General features: G+C 33.8%; 1 protein-coding gene across 1 annotated transcript in view; it reads right to left on the bottom strand.

Annotated features, from left to right (window-relative positions):
- The window catches only part of LOC145640098 (agamous-like MADS-box protein AGL27), a 33,649-nt gene that overhangs the window by 3,066 nt on the left and 13,933 nt on the right, over nucleotides 1-16,650 (bottom strand). The window contains exons 2-4 of the mRNA XM_081691411.1: nucleotides 1,755-1,833; nucleotides 902-963; nucleotides 725-824 (exon numbers count right to left, since the gene is read on the bottom strand). Coding sequence (XP_081547537.1) covers nucleotides 725-824; nucleotides 902-963; nucleotides 1,755-1,833 — 241 coding nt within the window. The remainder of the gene's footprint in view (nucleotides 1-724; nucleotides 825-901; nucleotides 964-1,754; nucleotides 1,834-16,650) is intronic.

Genomic DNA, 16,650 nt, shown 5'->3' with positions numbered 1-16,650 from the left:
AATTGTGTGGTGTCTAGTTTAAGATTTGCTTGAGAAAAGAATTTAAAGACCCTCCTTGGTTATTATTCCCCTCTTTGGCTTCTCCCGACCTCACAATGTTTATCCTTAGTATTTGGGAAGAAACTGAGGTGAGAATGGATTACCCCCTGAAACCTCAAAGAAAGATAAAGCAACAAACAGAAAAGGATAGAGGTTCTTATGTGTATAAACTAAAGACTGCTCACAAGAAAGCAACTGGACTGGGGTAAGATATAGTATGGCTATGAGATTATATATTAGTTTCAGCCTTTATGAAGTAAAATGGTTACTGGATGCGAATGATAACAACCAAAGGAAATAGAAGGGCCAAGAGTTATGATTATGTATTTGTCTTGCTGAACATTTCAGCGAAGAAATTAATGCACTGTATGATACATCTTGCAATATGTACTCTACACACTCCACAAGAATGGATTACTTTCCTGTTTCTAGTGAGCAAATTACACAATTACTAATCAAAAAATTGGGAGCTTGACTACACACAAGAGTAGCAAGTGCTGTTTGATTTAAGAGAATTTGCTCATGATGATGAAGTAGTTGTAAGAACTAAGTCTATGAAGCTCCTTCAAGTTTGAGAGTTGCAAGAATAATGGAGAAAGAATAGGAACTAGCCACATAGTAGCTCACTAACCCAATGGCCAACTCAAAAAAGGAGAGGGAAAGGATAACAAGGGCGAAGATGGACCTTTCGGTTTCTTGTCTGTAGAAGGGCATCAGCTAGTTGCCTCTCCATCTGCATGAAATCATCCAGACTAAGTTTCTCAATATCTGGGCCTTCTAGATACCTGCAAGATTAAATAAAATTATGAAACAAAAAATGTCATCTTCAGAAGAAGAAGCAGATAGACATTTTAATACTTGCCTTTCAACTGTTTTTACTAGTTCACTACATGTTTGAACTTCTGTGCATGTAGAAGGGGAACTCTGGTCACAAGAAAAAGAACACCAAAATTGTTACAAATGAGGGAAAAGGTCAAGAGAACTATAAACTTGAATGAATATTCAAAACATGAAATATCATTCCTGGCCTAGAATAAGAATGATGCTAGATACAGAGAATTCAGAAACTTTCAGTATAAGGAGTGAAGGACTATATATAATGTCTACAAGGACGATCAATACTCTAATGCAAGAAGAAACTATCCTATATTCCTATGCCTAGACTTTATAAATAATTTCTATCCACTCTAACATCAATACCTGCCCCTGTTAATTCCAACCGTGATAGCTGATGGCAGCTACGGAATGGAACAGTAATAAGAATACAAGCACATCCATACCCCCCTCTCCCCTCCAGAACCACACCACTTACTACTTGAACACAAGCAGAAAGACACTATCAAGGAAGCTGGTGTGAGCTGTAAGCCTGTAACAGTGCACACCATTAGGAAAGGCAAAAGATTGAGAACAGATACTCTAGTATCAAAAGTCAAAACCTGTCTTTAGACTGCAAATTGCATAACAAGAATTACACTGAAGGCATTCTCATCAATGTCGTTCTGTAATTGCTTACCAAAAATTCAGTCACCAATGGTTATGTGCAATAATAAAGTAGTAGTAGTGATACCATATCATCCTATATGATGTACTATAATAACGCATAGAGTAGCCTTTAGCATACGATCAGAACAACTAATTCATCAGGATTTGTCAAATATAAAAGACTTGGGAGTAGCAGTGGAATAGTACATGAACATAAATGAGATGTTCATTACCTCTGTTTCATCAACAACCATTGAAGCTTTCCCATCTGTGGCGATAGAATCTTGGTAGCGCTTAAGAATCTTAGACAAACTGAACAAGAAAAACCATGTCTTAAATAAGGCAAGTCAAACACACATGAATTATCCATATAAGATCAGGGTAAGCCCATGTACTCTAAAGAGAATGGAAGTTTCAAAAATCATCAAACCAACAGAATTTTGTGCTATTGAAAAGCCATAACAAGAGTTCAGAGGATCCAAAACACTAGCAGTAAGAATTTAAGTGACAACTCTTATGGATAACACCTATAAATGTAAGTTGAGGGTGGTTAGAGGCCAAGAACTAAAAGGAACCCTTTGTGGATGTTGAAGAGGAATTAATACATTGAGCTTGACTAAATATGCCAAATAGTTGATAGGTGAAGGATTTGTCTTTTTAACATCTAACCTTATTCATTAGATCCCATAAAGTTTTCTAAGATAACTTTGATACATCATCACAATCTTAGCCGGAGCTTCTTTAACAATGACAATGGACATAAGGACTATATTGTGCTACCTATAACTTCTTGTATAGAGGTCAATAATGAAAGAAATATGAGTCAACTACAAAGAATGTGGAAGTAAAAGCAACACCATTGTGCATAGTTTTAAATTAATGAGAAAACATAGGGAAGAAGATGGTCTATTTGGGAAGGCAAGTTTTGGACCATAAAGGTTTAGCTTCCTTCATATGATATGCTAATGTCCTTAGTTCAAAGAGAAATGGTCTATCTATGAATTTTTCCTTTCCTTCTCAAAATCATATCTCCCACATTGAGTAAAGATGTACTACATTTACTAAAAATAGTTGCTATATATTATGTGCAACAAATGTTTTATTTCCTTTTAAATTGTCATTTTTCTCTACCTCTCTTCTTATCACATGCATCATTATCTTTCTCTCTTTATTTGACATTCACAAGCAAATTTTGTCTAGGAGTATGTGCAAAATCAATTGTCGCATATACTGTGAAAGAGAGGTAGTAATCAATTTCATAGTGAAACCAAACCCTTCCCATTCCAAATTCCAATTAGATTTTTTATCAATTAGTAAAAATAAGCTTGCTAAATGAGGGTTTCTCTTTGATTAAAGGAAATAGTCCTTATGCTCTTAAGGATTTTTGACATTATTGTTGTGACTAAACTTGAGCTATGAAGATTTCATTTACATCCAATATTCTTATGTTTATTTACACTTTGTTTGGATGGAAGGAAATGGAGGGAAAAAAACAGGAAGGAAAATGGAGGTATTAATTATCTTTCATTTGGATAACAAATGAGAAATGAAGGGAATTGGAAAGGAGAGAAATGAAGGGATTTAATTGTAATGATTTGACCTCTCCATTTGACTCATTTATTTCCCCTCCCCTTCACCTCCCTCCCCTTCTTTTCTTTCCCATTTCTTTATCCAAACACACTGTTAGAGACACTATCTAGATTAAAGATAATTTATTTTCGGTACAGAGCAAAATAGCGCCCCAATTTGCTGGAGAGTAAGAAGTGGAAGAATGCGTAATATCTACGTAAAGTGTTAATAGGGACAAAATCCCGATCAAGTGATTGAAATTTCTATCAAAGTTTTGTACTCGCCAACAATTCGGTTTCACGAAATGGTATATGGCAACAAATGATTCTTTGTCTTTTCGAAAAAATTGTGAATAGATTTATCTGCTGAAGTCCTTTAAAAAAAAACTTCCCAATTTTAAATATTAGGATCGAGCATTTAGGATCCTAAGTTGTTAAAGTTGAAAAAGACTTCCTAGAGACTTACGGGGCGTTTGGCAAATGAGAGTGGGAATGGGAATTAATAGGTGGGAATTCATGAAATAATCCCAATCCCTTGTTTGACATATTTTGGAAATAAGATTGCGAAATTTTAAATCCTATGTTTGGTATGTGGGAATAATAGAGGGATTAAAAGCAAAATTTACAAGATTGTCCTTTTATTATCATATGCCACAAAAATATATGCCACAAAACAAGGGTAGTATTGTCTTTTTAACAATTTAGTGAATTCCCCCCCCCCCCCCCCCCCCAAATATTACTTGCCACCCCAGGTAATAAAATGTAGGGAATACAAGCTAATTATTCCCAAGCCCATTCCCACCAACCAAACATGGGTTTACAAAGACTAGGGATTATTATTCCCATTCCCAACCCATAATCCCACTTACCAAACAGCCCGTTAGGGTAAAAAAAAAAACCTAGCTGAAATTAACAACAAAAACATGATCATTATGGACATGAGGGATCTCTATTTCTAGTTTTTACAACCTCACTTTTATAATTATTTGCAGAATCTCTTGTTATCATGAAAAATAGGCTGTCTTTGGTCTACTATGAGTAAAGATCTATGAATCTATCCAACAATATGAAAGGATTATGATTCAATCTTTACTTGAGTTGGTCACACCCATTTTACACATGATAGGTCATATAAGTGACCTTTTCAAAAATCCCCTTTATTCCTTTTATAAAAAAAAAAGAAAAAGAAAACAAAGAGTTTGTGCACCATGTTAAAGTTGACATATAAAAAAACTCATAAAACAATTGAAGGTGTAAGGAGGAAAATATGAAAAAAATAAAATCAAAACCTTAGGGATGGAAAGGTAAGAAAAGCAACTTTGAGAGACATATCATACATTTTGTTTCATGAAATTTTTTTGGAGTTGATTTTTCTTCTAACTTACAACTTACCCTAAAAGTTATTTGTTCACCTCTTAGATCTTATCTTTCTAGGTACTAACATAAAACTCTTAATGTATCTTTGTTCTTGTTTTAGTTCTAGTTCCAAGATTAATTACTCAACTTTCAATCATTTCTTAAACAATAATTTATATAAAACATCACACAAGGAATTGTCTTTTAACTACTTTTGAATTGTATCCTCTAAACTTAATTCACAGGTGAAAAGATTTCTCTTATTATTTCCTTGAAACACATTTTATGAGCAAGTAGTTTAAATGCAAAAAAAAAATAAGAGTATTGCTTCTTCATTCTTGTCAGCAAAATGCAAAACTTTTTTAGCACTCAAAAGGGTGAACATGATATAAAAAGAGAAAAAGACCTTTCTATCTTGTTCCTAAAGTTAGATGTAAATACTAAAAATTAAATTGATAAAATAGGTAATGAAGCCAAAAAAGAGAGTTTCATGCACATATCTAGGTTTTCTCTCATTTAAATTATTCTTTTACACATTAAAATCATGTAAGCATGTAAAAGTAAGTTTTACCAATATGTTATCCAAATTGCAAGAAGTTTGTTCTTACAAAGGTTTATGAACACTTGATTTTCTCTTATTGTTAAAGGATCATCTAAACCAAAAGCTTAAGCTTATGGTTGAAGCCCATTCTCTTATCACGCCCCTTCACATGAGTGCCTTTTAGGCTTGAAATGTAGACATAGCATAAACCTCCTCATACGTAGTGCGTAATATTCCACTTGAAAGAAGCAGAGGATGAGATTTGAACATGTGACCTTGTCACGTTGGCTTTAATAACGCTAAAGGAACATGTTAAAGCCCATGATCGGTTTATACAACATTCATCCCTTATTTTTTCTCCATAGAGGTAATGTTAATTAATTTTTGGTTGATAGAAATTAATGAGAGTGAAAAGTGGTAGGGTTAATGGAGTAGTTGTGAGAGTAAAGTTATGGTCCCATATGTCCAAAAACATAATGAGGCAAAAGTATAGGGATGGACTGAAAGAAAAATTGGGGTAAAATATAAGGGACGGTGGAAGTATACTCATATTGTTAAATACGAGTCTGGGTCACACCCTTAATCGGAGAGAGAGTCCACTTTACAAGTCCAAGAAGGTTCCTTCCCAATATCATATGGCATAGGAAGAGTAGCCCCTTAGAGCAAGTTTAGCCCCAAGTCTTAAGACTTGGGGTGACATCATCATTTTAAGTCTTAAGACTTATGCTTAAGACTTTTCCCATTTTTCTTCAAAAATCTCAAGCAAGTCTCAAATTGAGTCTTGAAATTTCAAGAGTCAACTTAAGACTTAAGATTGGGTCCCACTACTCCCACCTCACTTTTATTTTTAATATCTTTTTTTTTCCTTACACTTTTCTACATATAATATGTCAAATATTTAAGTCTTAGGGCTAAAGTGATAAATATGTGTAAGTCTTAACAAGAATTTGATGACATCATTTTCAATGGGGACCACCAAAAATGATGTCACATTCAAGTCTTAAGACTTGGGGCTAAACTTGCTCTTAGCTTTATAAAGTGTTATAACTCCCTCTTCTTTAATCAATGTGGGCGTTCACATGTGGTGTTTGGTAAAGCTATGCCTAAACACTTATTTTAATGAAATTTTTACTTTTCATCACCTATAAACACATTACATTAAAACAAATCAAAACACAAATCATAAGAAATCTTCCTTCCATAGGATGAGGCAAAGGAATAAAAAAGGTAAAAGATACTCAAAAGGATATATAACAATGCAAGATAATGTGAAAAAGACAATTACAAAGGAGGGCTATAATGTATTATTTTGAAGATCCTAATAAATACCCTTTGTGCAAGGTAAGTAAGGGTTAAATAAGCAAGGTAAAGAAGAATCAAACATATAAGTGAAGAGTATATTCTCATTTATCCTTTGATTTATGAAAGTTGATTTATAATGGATACATAATTTTGGCTCAAACCAACATGCTCATTGTTAAGTTACCGACTAAACACCCAACTATACATTGTCCATAGTAGTATCTAGTTACTCATCTACACCTAAGGAAGGCCACAAAGATCGTTTTCGATTTTCCCACAAGTTAGCACACATCAATGGTTTTGAAATTATATCTTGTGTGCTTAACTTTTAAAACCAACCATTCCTCATTATGTCTAGGATAAAGAATTAAAGACTAGGATGTGCTTAACTTTTAAAACCAACCATTCCTCATTTTGGGTTGATTATGTCTAGGATAAAGAATTAAAGACTTTAAATTCTTCAGTTTATTTCATATTATGAATTTAGGGGTTTTAAGTATTCCTGCCTTTAATCACAATCCTTTTAGTTTATTTCATATTATGAATCAAGGGTTTTAAGTTTATTATTACTGCCTTTAATAACAAATGAGAGTTAGTTTATAACCTTATAAGTTTTTGGAATGTTTAACTATTTATCGAGTAGCAAAATATTCTTAAAATTTGTTAAAACATTGTTCGTGTCTAATGTTAATGATGGAAGGCCTTTGTTGAAGCTTCATACATTTTGAAATCAGTTTTATAGTGTCCTATAATAAAGATGAATCCTTTTTTTTTTTTTTTTAATATTTTGGGCATGGTTTAGAAAATAGTTGCATAGGTCACATAATTAGTGGTTTTACCTCTTATCATGACTAGATGTAGTTTTGTTCATAAATATAAACTCATTTTACATAATAGACTTTGAAAATATATTAAATATCATTCCATTGAACATTTGAACTAAGGCTATTTACCTAAGGTAGAACAAAATTTTAATATTAGGATATTCCACTATAGCCTTAAAACATACAAATGAATCAAAAGCAATTTCATTTTTGTATATATCAAAGTAAGTTCACTTTTTTACAAAAGTTTGAAAGATCATGAAATTAAAATATTTTCATGGTGTAAAACTTGGAGACTATGTTCTTACAATAATATGACAATGAAGATTCATTTGTGTAGTTAACAATAAGTCATTCTGGTACAAAAAAAAACTTCAAAACTTAATTATTATGGAAAAAGGAAATTGCGATGTGTTTTTTCCTTTTAAGTGGTTTTATCTTTGAATCTTGCTTTTGTACCATTTGCAAAACTCTCTCCTTCTTGTCCTTCTAGTGAATGCGAAAATGAAATGATTGATGCCCTTATCAAATAAACAAACAAACAAGACCATCATGAACTTTCATGTTAACATAATCAAAATTTCATTAATATCACATCAAAGAAAATAATGCTTTAATGTTTCAAATACAAAACTTATAATGCAATAGACATAAATTTTAGAAACACTCATACATCACTGAAGTAAAAAGTCTAATGCATTTCTTATGATTAGGACAAAAACAAATAATTGATATAAAGCTCATTTTAAAAATTTCACATCTATGATAAACAAAGCGGAGGAGATAGGGTCGTCATGAGATGGAGTTAAACTATTAGTTTCACACAAGATACCTTTATAATCCTCATTTTAATTCATGTAGCCGACCCACTAATAGAAAATGCAACGATACATTAAATACTATTTTGTAATTAACCATCATAAATCAAACTATTTCAATCAATCTTTTTCCTCTTCAATTAAAGGAAAGAACGAAAGATTATCATTATCCAACTTCCTTAGTTATATCTTACTTTTTATATTTTTATAATTTACTTATCGGGGACTCATATTTCATTTCTACATTAACAATTTGTTTGAAGGTAAGTATTATGATGTTAATGAGGCTAATATGTTAATAAGATTATGCACATAACTACTGGAATCTAAATTACATATCTACCTGTACTAATGACCAATTTTGGCTCATCTTATTCCATATTAGAATTTATTGTGATGGATCTTATTAGAAAAGTGTTTTCCAATATATCGTTGATATAGATATCTTGATTCAATCTCATGGTGATGGTGGTGATGATGAGGATTTCAATGCGTGGAGGCGAAAGAAGTGTTGAGTAGTCTGTTATATAGTGGTGGCGGTGGTGTGGTGGAGCGAGGATGGCAAATGAAAGAATGTCAGTAGGGTGGCCTGATGGTGGCAAGTGGCAACGGTAAAGATAGGGAGTGGGAGTGGGAGTGGGAGTGGGGTGGAGGCAAGTACGAGGACGAAGAGAGAAAGTCAAATGCCTATTGTTGTTGGATGTAAGAGAGGAGAGTGATAGGGTCTAATATGAGGAGAAAAAATAAAAGTAAGGGTAAACTTGACATTTTACTATATAATATGCTTAATAATATAGAAACATAAACTAAAACGGTTTTTCACCTTATATCCATGAGAGAAAGTCAAATGCCTATTGTTGTTGGATGTAAGAGAGGAGAGTCATAGGGTCTAATATGAGGAGAAAGAATAAGAGGAAGGGTAAACTTAACATTTTACTATATAAATTATGCTTTATAATATAGAAACATAAACTAAAACGGCTTTTCACCTTATATCCATGAGTTTTTTTTTGCTTATTCATCATATACCCTTGAATTTTCACAAAAATACATCATATACCCTTAATGACTAATGATATGTTAACTTCATCGGTTATTATGGTTAATTATGACTCGAAATCACCCTAAATACATTCCTTTATTTATGAAACCACCTACAATCCTTTTTCCCACCCCTAAAACCACCCTAAAATCCCTTTTCTCATCCTAAAAATCAATCATACGAATATGATTATAGAGATTTGGAGAGGTTTCGGGGATTAGAGAAAGAAGATGAGTCGTTTCGGGGATGTGGGGAGAGATCTAAGGTGATTTCGATGCATAATTAATGAAATTCTACTTATCTTGTTGTCATTAGGGGTATATGTTGAATTGTTGTAAAAACTTATATGGTGAATTTTGTAACAATTCAGGGTTAACAAAAACCTCAGGGGTATATGGTGAAAAAACTGTAACTAAAAAGAAACTTTCCAAAAAGAATGTGTGTCAACTATAAAAAAACAAAAGAAACTTCCCAAAATGAATGTGTCAACTAAAAAAGAACGAAGGTAGTATTTTATTAATGTTGTCGTCATGGACATATCTACGCATGTAAGTAATTCTTCATCCATCATTGTCGGTCCATTGTAGATAAAGGAGGGAAGTTCGTTAATGACAATCAGGGTAAAATGTTTTGCACTCCATTAAATTTGAAGGACTTCTTGGTAAGGGTTGTTAAAGCTTTTTTTTTTTTGGTTTGAAATATTATGGTTGTTTGAGATGGAAATTTAAGCTCCTTAAACATATTTTAAAAGGGCTATTAGTTTAGTGCATTTAAATCTACACAATTTTTTTTTATCCTTTGTAATAATATATTTTTCCTTATTTTTTATCCTTTGATACAGAAGAACATAAAGCCATTTCAAAGATTCTTTTCCTCTTGGAGGTACAATAAAAGGATGAACTAATCTAAATATCATATGAAAGAATCTCATAAGGGTGACCTTTAAGAGTACATGGCCATATCAACTTTGGACTAGGAATTTTAAGGACTTAAAATTAAAATTTTTAAGTGAATTTTTATTTCATATTAATTTCTCGCTTGTTAGTCCCTTATTCCACGAGTTTCACCCATTTCACCCGTGAATGACGAATGAATAATGGATACGGGTGATATATTAAGCGTGTAATGGATGGATGTAGATGGAGAGTATTGAACGGTGGATGGATGCTAGTGAAGTTTCACTTGCTCCAAATCCGATCCAAATCCAATCCAAATCCAATCCGTTGTCATATCTTTTTGTACATAACCACCTATTCTATGGGTAAGAGACAAATCACATGGTAGGAAACCATAGTCGAAGAAACAAAATGAGTGGAATAGCTTTCGTGACTTATACAACCTTTGTTGGCATTGTTGAAGACAAAGTTGATGGTTCACTTTGCGGTTTTGAGAAAGGTACATCAGGAGTTTGGTAGTTTTGCGAGTAGACCAATCGCACGGAGGAGTTACAGAATTGGACTTGGTGGTTGTCTAAGTATCTTAATGAAATGTCAGACTAGTGATAAAACCACTTATGATTGCTTAAAAGGTGGAGGAATAGGCTTTGCAAATGGTGGATTTGGTGCAAGTGGTCTAACAGGTAAGAATATTAGTGTTGACCTTTGCTTCTTCACCGACAATAAAACTAATGTGAAGTTGGGTGGAAATCAAAATCTTAGTAATAGAAGAAACTTGTAAAACAAGTGAAGTATGGAAGAAGCTTCATTGCAACCATCTATGAATGAAGGAACATGAAGATTCTAAAAGTGATAAATAGGGATATTCTTGTAATTGGTCAAAATGATGGAATCACTACTAAGGTTAAGTGAAGGTCACATGCATTAGGTGGAAGTGTGAAGAAAGATCCTTTGGGGACAAATATTTTGAGTGATGTCAATACAATTAAAAGAAAAGTGATGTAAGGCTAGCCTAAAAATGTAGGAGTTAAGTGGAGAAATTATGCTAACTCATAAAAATGAAAGGCCTATAAATGAGATTGGTATCTTCAGATTACTTTTCATTCCCTAAATCTTAACCAACATTCAATACAACCCATATGAGATGATAGTGGATCTTGAACTTAACCCACATCCATGGTCACCATAGATCCAGATTCCTTTTCGCAGATATGGGTTCTTAAAATTTAGACCCAACGAATTTGCGTTAGAATCGGGTCATTTGAAGAAAAGATCCCTTTAGATACGGGGTTTAACCATGATAATTGCACCCTAAATCTTATACTTTTTTTTTCCTTCTAATAATCTAATTCAGTATTCCCTATCTCTACAACATAACTCAGTTACAATGTTGTCAGAGGAGCATAAAGGAGTTAGTTAGAGGAATATCTTTATAAATAAGAGAAGAATAGAAAAAAGTTAACTTAATTGATTGGTTGTTTTGGCTTAACTTGGTAAGATAAATTGGGGCACCTCGTGAAAGTGGAATTTTCGTTCATAATTTTTGTAATTTCATTCATGATTTTTGTAATATGGTTTATTAATCAAAGTATCTTCTTCGTCTTTAATTTCTACCATTAATGATGTTTATGCTATATTAGTTTACAGCATAAGACTTGGATGGAAGAATGCTATATATATATATATATATATATATATATATATATATATATATATATATATATATATATATATATATATATATAATGTTTATGCTATATTAGTTTACAGCGTAAGACTTGGATGGAAGAATGCTATATATATATATGTGTGTGTGTGTGTGTGTGTGTGTGTGTGAAATGAACTTAAGAAATACTAGTTTTTTTTTTCTTTCCAATTTTGATTTATATAAATCTAGTTTATATGTTTATCTGAAAGTGCATCATAAAAGGTAGTTAGGGATCAAGACTTGATCAAATATAATGAAAATCTATTATAAGTGAAAAGACAACAAATAATGTATGTATTTTGGCATGTCGGTGAGTAACGGAGTTGCGTAGGCACTTGTTACTCACCAAAGATTGTTCGACAAGTCAACCTTAGAAAAGTGACCTAAAAAAAAAAGTCAACCTTAGAAAAGTTAACTAATGGGTTTGAAAATAACATTGCTTAATTTTGACCAAGGAAAAGGAGCCAAGCATTTATATTGCTAGAACAATATCGCATTGCTTGAGTTCGTTTGACCCGTAGGGAAAGTCTTTATTCTAACTAATCTTCCATTTTTCGTGCTCTCATTTTCTTGTATTATTGGGTCATGCTACGAGTTACTCTTAGTAATCTACTCCTTAATCCAAGTGTTAAAGTTCGTGTATCTAGCCGAGGATCTAATGTAATTGGTTGTTTTCATTGACTACTTAGTCTTTTATTCAAGTTGAGATTGGTTTTAATTTACGTATGTCGAGTTTTAGGTCTTCACATCAATATTTAGTGAGGGGAGGGGGGGATGTGTAAAGACTTTGGCTTTTCTACAGGTGAAAGGATTTTAGGTTATAGGGAATGTTTGCAAAAAAGATAAACCATGTCCTGTGGAGTATGGGGAATTTTTTTTTTCCCTCTTTATAATTAGGGTTGTAAACATTATAGAAGGAGATAAGAATTTATGGTTAAGTAATAAAAAGAAATTGATCTAAGATGTAAATTAGTAAATTACCTATGTAAAGTAAATGAATTCGAATTTTCGAAGGACGCGACCACAACCCGGGTGGGGTGGGGGGGGGGCAGCCACAGCACGAGGGAAAGGGTGGGTGGCCTTCCTTCTACTGCGTAAGCAAGAATGGTTTCTAATTCAATAGGGAATCTATTTATTATTATTAGTTTAGTTAAATAGTGAACGAATCTAAATAAAATTGAGAACTAATCCGCCTACGCGATAGGCGAGAGGCTTTACCGCGAGAAGAGCCCAAATGCCCCCCTGCTCATTTAGTTCTTGGAAACAAGTGTTGTCATCCAGTAAAGGATGGTAAACGTCAGGGGCAACAGGTTCGGGGTATGGTACTTGGTTTATGCTTTCCTCTGAGTTTGGTACGCCGAGTGCTGCCCGCCTGCACAATAAGAAAATGAGGTCCGGAATCCAATGAACAACAACGATTACTTAGGATCAGCTTGCGAGAACTATGAAAATGGAAAGAGAAATGAAGAAGGAAGGATAGGGGTAATCAGTTAAGATCCTAATGAAATGTGTAGTAAAGATAAATAAGGGAAATTTTATTACTTCCAATATAGGAAATCGAAGAAGCAGGCCTTGTAGATGTTTAATAGGTGTTTAAATTTATTGTTTAACCTAAGAGGAAAAGACTAATAAAAGAATTCTTTGAATGCATTTTGAAAGTGGATCTTAATCTATAAAGTTTAGTTATCTATATAAATCCAATAGATTTTTTTAGGGAAGAATTCGATTGTTGTGGTTTACAACAAAATAATGTGTAATATGACTTCATTGGTATTTTTATATATGCAAGTTTCTTCTTGCCATTTCTTAATTAGATTAGTTTGTTCTTGCGATATTGTCCTTCTTCTTTTGCGAAAGATTAAAAAAGTACTGAAAAATCATAGCTTTTGTTTACATCGTTTTAATTTGTTTTCTTTTATCTAACAATTTTATTTGTATTTTTGATGAGGTAAATATGAACAAAAATAATTTTTTTATTGCATATAATTATATTGTAAACATTAAATACATAAGTATAAGCATCTGCTCACTTCATTAAAAATAATTAATTTTCAGTAAAAATAATTTTAGTTTAGTAAAAATACTTGGATGAGTTTGTTAGGGCAATAATGACCGGCATGGAGAATGGGGAATTCTTGGAGTTGGAAGAAAATGCCCTTGGTATAGGCTAATACCGAAAGGTGAAGTTGTTGCGTGATGCTTCTAGACTATGTTGTAGATTCCAAAAAATTAAAGGTAAGAGGGGAAGAGAGGCTCGAGTGGATTTTGCATATTAGAGATTGACATGTTTTGCTTCACATGTGGAATTATGGGACACTTGGAGCGAGACTGTTACAATGTCATTGAAGAGGATATGAAGAAAAGGCTAGGATGGGGAGTTGGTTTTAAAAACTTCTAGGAAGGGGAGAGCAACAGAGGCCAAAGAAATAGAGAACCTGTTGCAAAACAAAAATAACCAAAGGTAGAGAGTTCGATGATTGCTAGCAAAAGGTGTAAGGAGGTTTCGAAAGGGATGGTGATTTCTTATGAGCAACTAGCCTCGGAACACCATAGTTTACTTCCAGTTGTCCCAAGGCAACCGGTACATATGGAAGGAAGGGGATATAAAGAGGTGATAAGCGGTACATATGGAAGGAAGGGGAGATAAAGAGGTGATAAGGAGTGCTGGAGAGGGAGACCATAAGGATGGTGAGTCATTGCTGCAATGTGAACCAATTTTCGTTATTAGTAACGGTAGTGATGGTCTAAACATGAACATAAGAAGAAGTGGAAAAGGAAGGCTAAAGCATAATCTTAGGATGTTATCATGGATATTATTTTACCAAATCAAAGAAGAAATTCCATATTAGCTAATTTTAAAGGAGAGGAAAAGGGAGATAAACGTTCTAAGAAAATGGAGGTTATGAGTGGTGTAGTTAAGACTTTGATAGAGGTTGATGTTACCCTCCAACCCTATCGAGAATTACGAACCTATTATGTTGGAACTATTGAGGGATGAGCAACCCTCGGACACTTCGCCAGCTCCGTAGGTGGAGCAACATTTATGGCCCCAATATTATATTTTTGTCGGAGATGATGATCAAGAAGAATGCCACAGAGAATATTAAACTTTAGCTTGGTTATGCTCATGCGGTTGGAATGGAAAGTAGAGGTAAAGTGAGTGGTTTATGCATATATTAGAGGGATGACATTGAATTCTCACTTGTTTTGTTTTCCCAAAATTATATATGTGAATGATAGTGTGCCTTGTTGGAGGTTTGTTGGATTTATGATGGCCAAGGAGGACGACAAACACAAGAAGGGATTTTGATTCGACACCTTTACGATGGGGTGGAAATACCTATTATATTTGAAGGCAACTTCAATGAAATCCTTAGCTTATGAGGATATTAAAAGAAAAGTTGACACATTAAGAAGAGAGGTGGCAAATTTTAGACACAGTTGATGTGTGTGGCCTTCGAGATCTTGGCTATGTGGGTTAGTGGTACACTTGAGGGAGGGGAATCAACTAATACTAGGGTTTGTGAGCAGTCATACCGTTTCCTTCCTTTGAGCTTTTTCCCAATATGATAGTGGACCATTTGGTCGTTATAAATCAAACCACACTGCAATTGTTATCGAGCAAAAAAAAAAGAGGGAAGAAGAAGAAAAAGAAATGGAGGGAATTCAAGATTGAAACTTCATGGTCACTTGATGAGGGTAGCGAGCAGGTTGTTAAGGGTGCGTGGGAGAGCTTTGCTCGGGGAGAATTCAGTCTTTCGAATGGCTTTTGTGGGCGTAAGCTAGCTACTTGGTGTGCAGAGTTTCACAAAAATTTGTTGAACAGATTACTGAGATCGAGAACAAGTTCAAAGCAGTCAACAAAACCCGATCTTATAAACTAGCTTTGAAGAGTGTTCTTTGCTCGAGAACTGATCTCCATGATAAACACGGGACCTATTGGTACTTAGGGTCATGTGTTTCTGAGGTTTGTGATAGTGATAAAAACATTAAGTACTTTTAACATCAAAGTCCCGCAAAGAAAAATAAAAATTACATTGCGGGATTGTTTGACAATGGGAGTGTATGGTGTAAAGATATGGACGAGATTGAATAAATCGTTACTCATTTTAAGAGAATCTTTCCAATTCGTCTAACCCTATGGTGCATTTCAGGAGGTGCTTGAAGTTATAAGGCCGAAAATTTCCAATCACAAAAAATCAAATTTTCAAGGCTCTTCGGCAAATGCATCCTTACAAAGCTCTCGGATGGTATGCGTAAGCTTTCATCTGTTCACAAAACAACCAAATTTTCAAGGCTCTTTAGCAAATGCGCATCCTTGCAAAGCTGGTCAGCGCGAATGGTATGCATCAACGATTTTAGCACATTATTGTTAACATTATTGATGATGATACTGCTAGTTTCGTTTGTAATATCCTACATAGGTCCTTATCGCCTAATATTGTTCTTATTCAAAAGTAAAAGTCCCCTACTTCTACTTTGAAATTTAAACCAATTGCTCTATGTAATGTGCTAAATGAATTAGTGTCAAAGTCAGTTGTAATAAGGCTAAAAGTGTGTGCTTCCTAAGGTGGTAACCGAAAATCAAAATGCATTATTGCCATGGAAATTTTCCACACTATGAAGATTAGGTGTAAAGGCCGAATATGATAGGTTGCGATGAATCTTGACATGAGCAGATCCTAAGACAGAGTTTAGTGGGGTTTTTAGCGTTAATTAGATCTTACTATGGGTTTTGATGGGTGATAGGTTAATATGATTATGAACTTTGTCTCCATGGTGTCTTACTCCTTAATGATAAATGGAAGAGTAAGTGGGTTGATAACTCCAACTAGAGATCTTTGGTAGGGGATCCTCTATCCAAAAATCTTTTTATTTTGATTACCGATGCTTTTTCTTACTTAATTCAGAATAAAGTGCAGAGTAAAGCTTTTCGTGGGGCAAAAGCAAGTCATAATGGCCTCGAAATTTCCCACCCTTATTTGCTGATGGCAGTCTTCTTTTTACGAGAGCAACTGACAGGAATGCAAAGTGATAGTTAATATATTCAACCAGTACGAAGCAGCATCCGAAC

The sequence above is a fragment of the Chenopodium album genome, chromosome 1 (genome assembly GCF_948465745.1).
Source record: "Chenopodium album chromosome 1, dcCheAlbu1.1, whole genome shotgun sequence".
Lineage (NCBI taxonomy): Eukaryota > Viridiplantae > Streptophyta > Magnoliopsida > Caryophyllales > Amaranthaceae > Chenopodium > Chenopodium album.
Note: the sequence above shows the minus strand (reverse complement) of the source record. Positions and strands in the feature narration are given on the sequence as shown.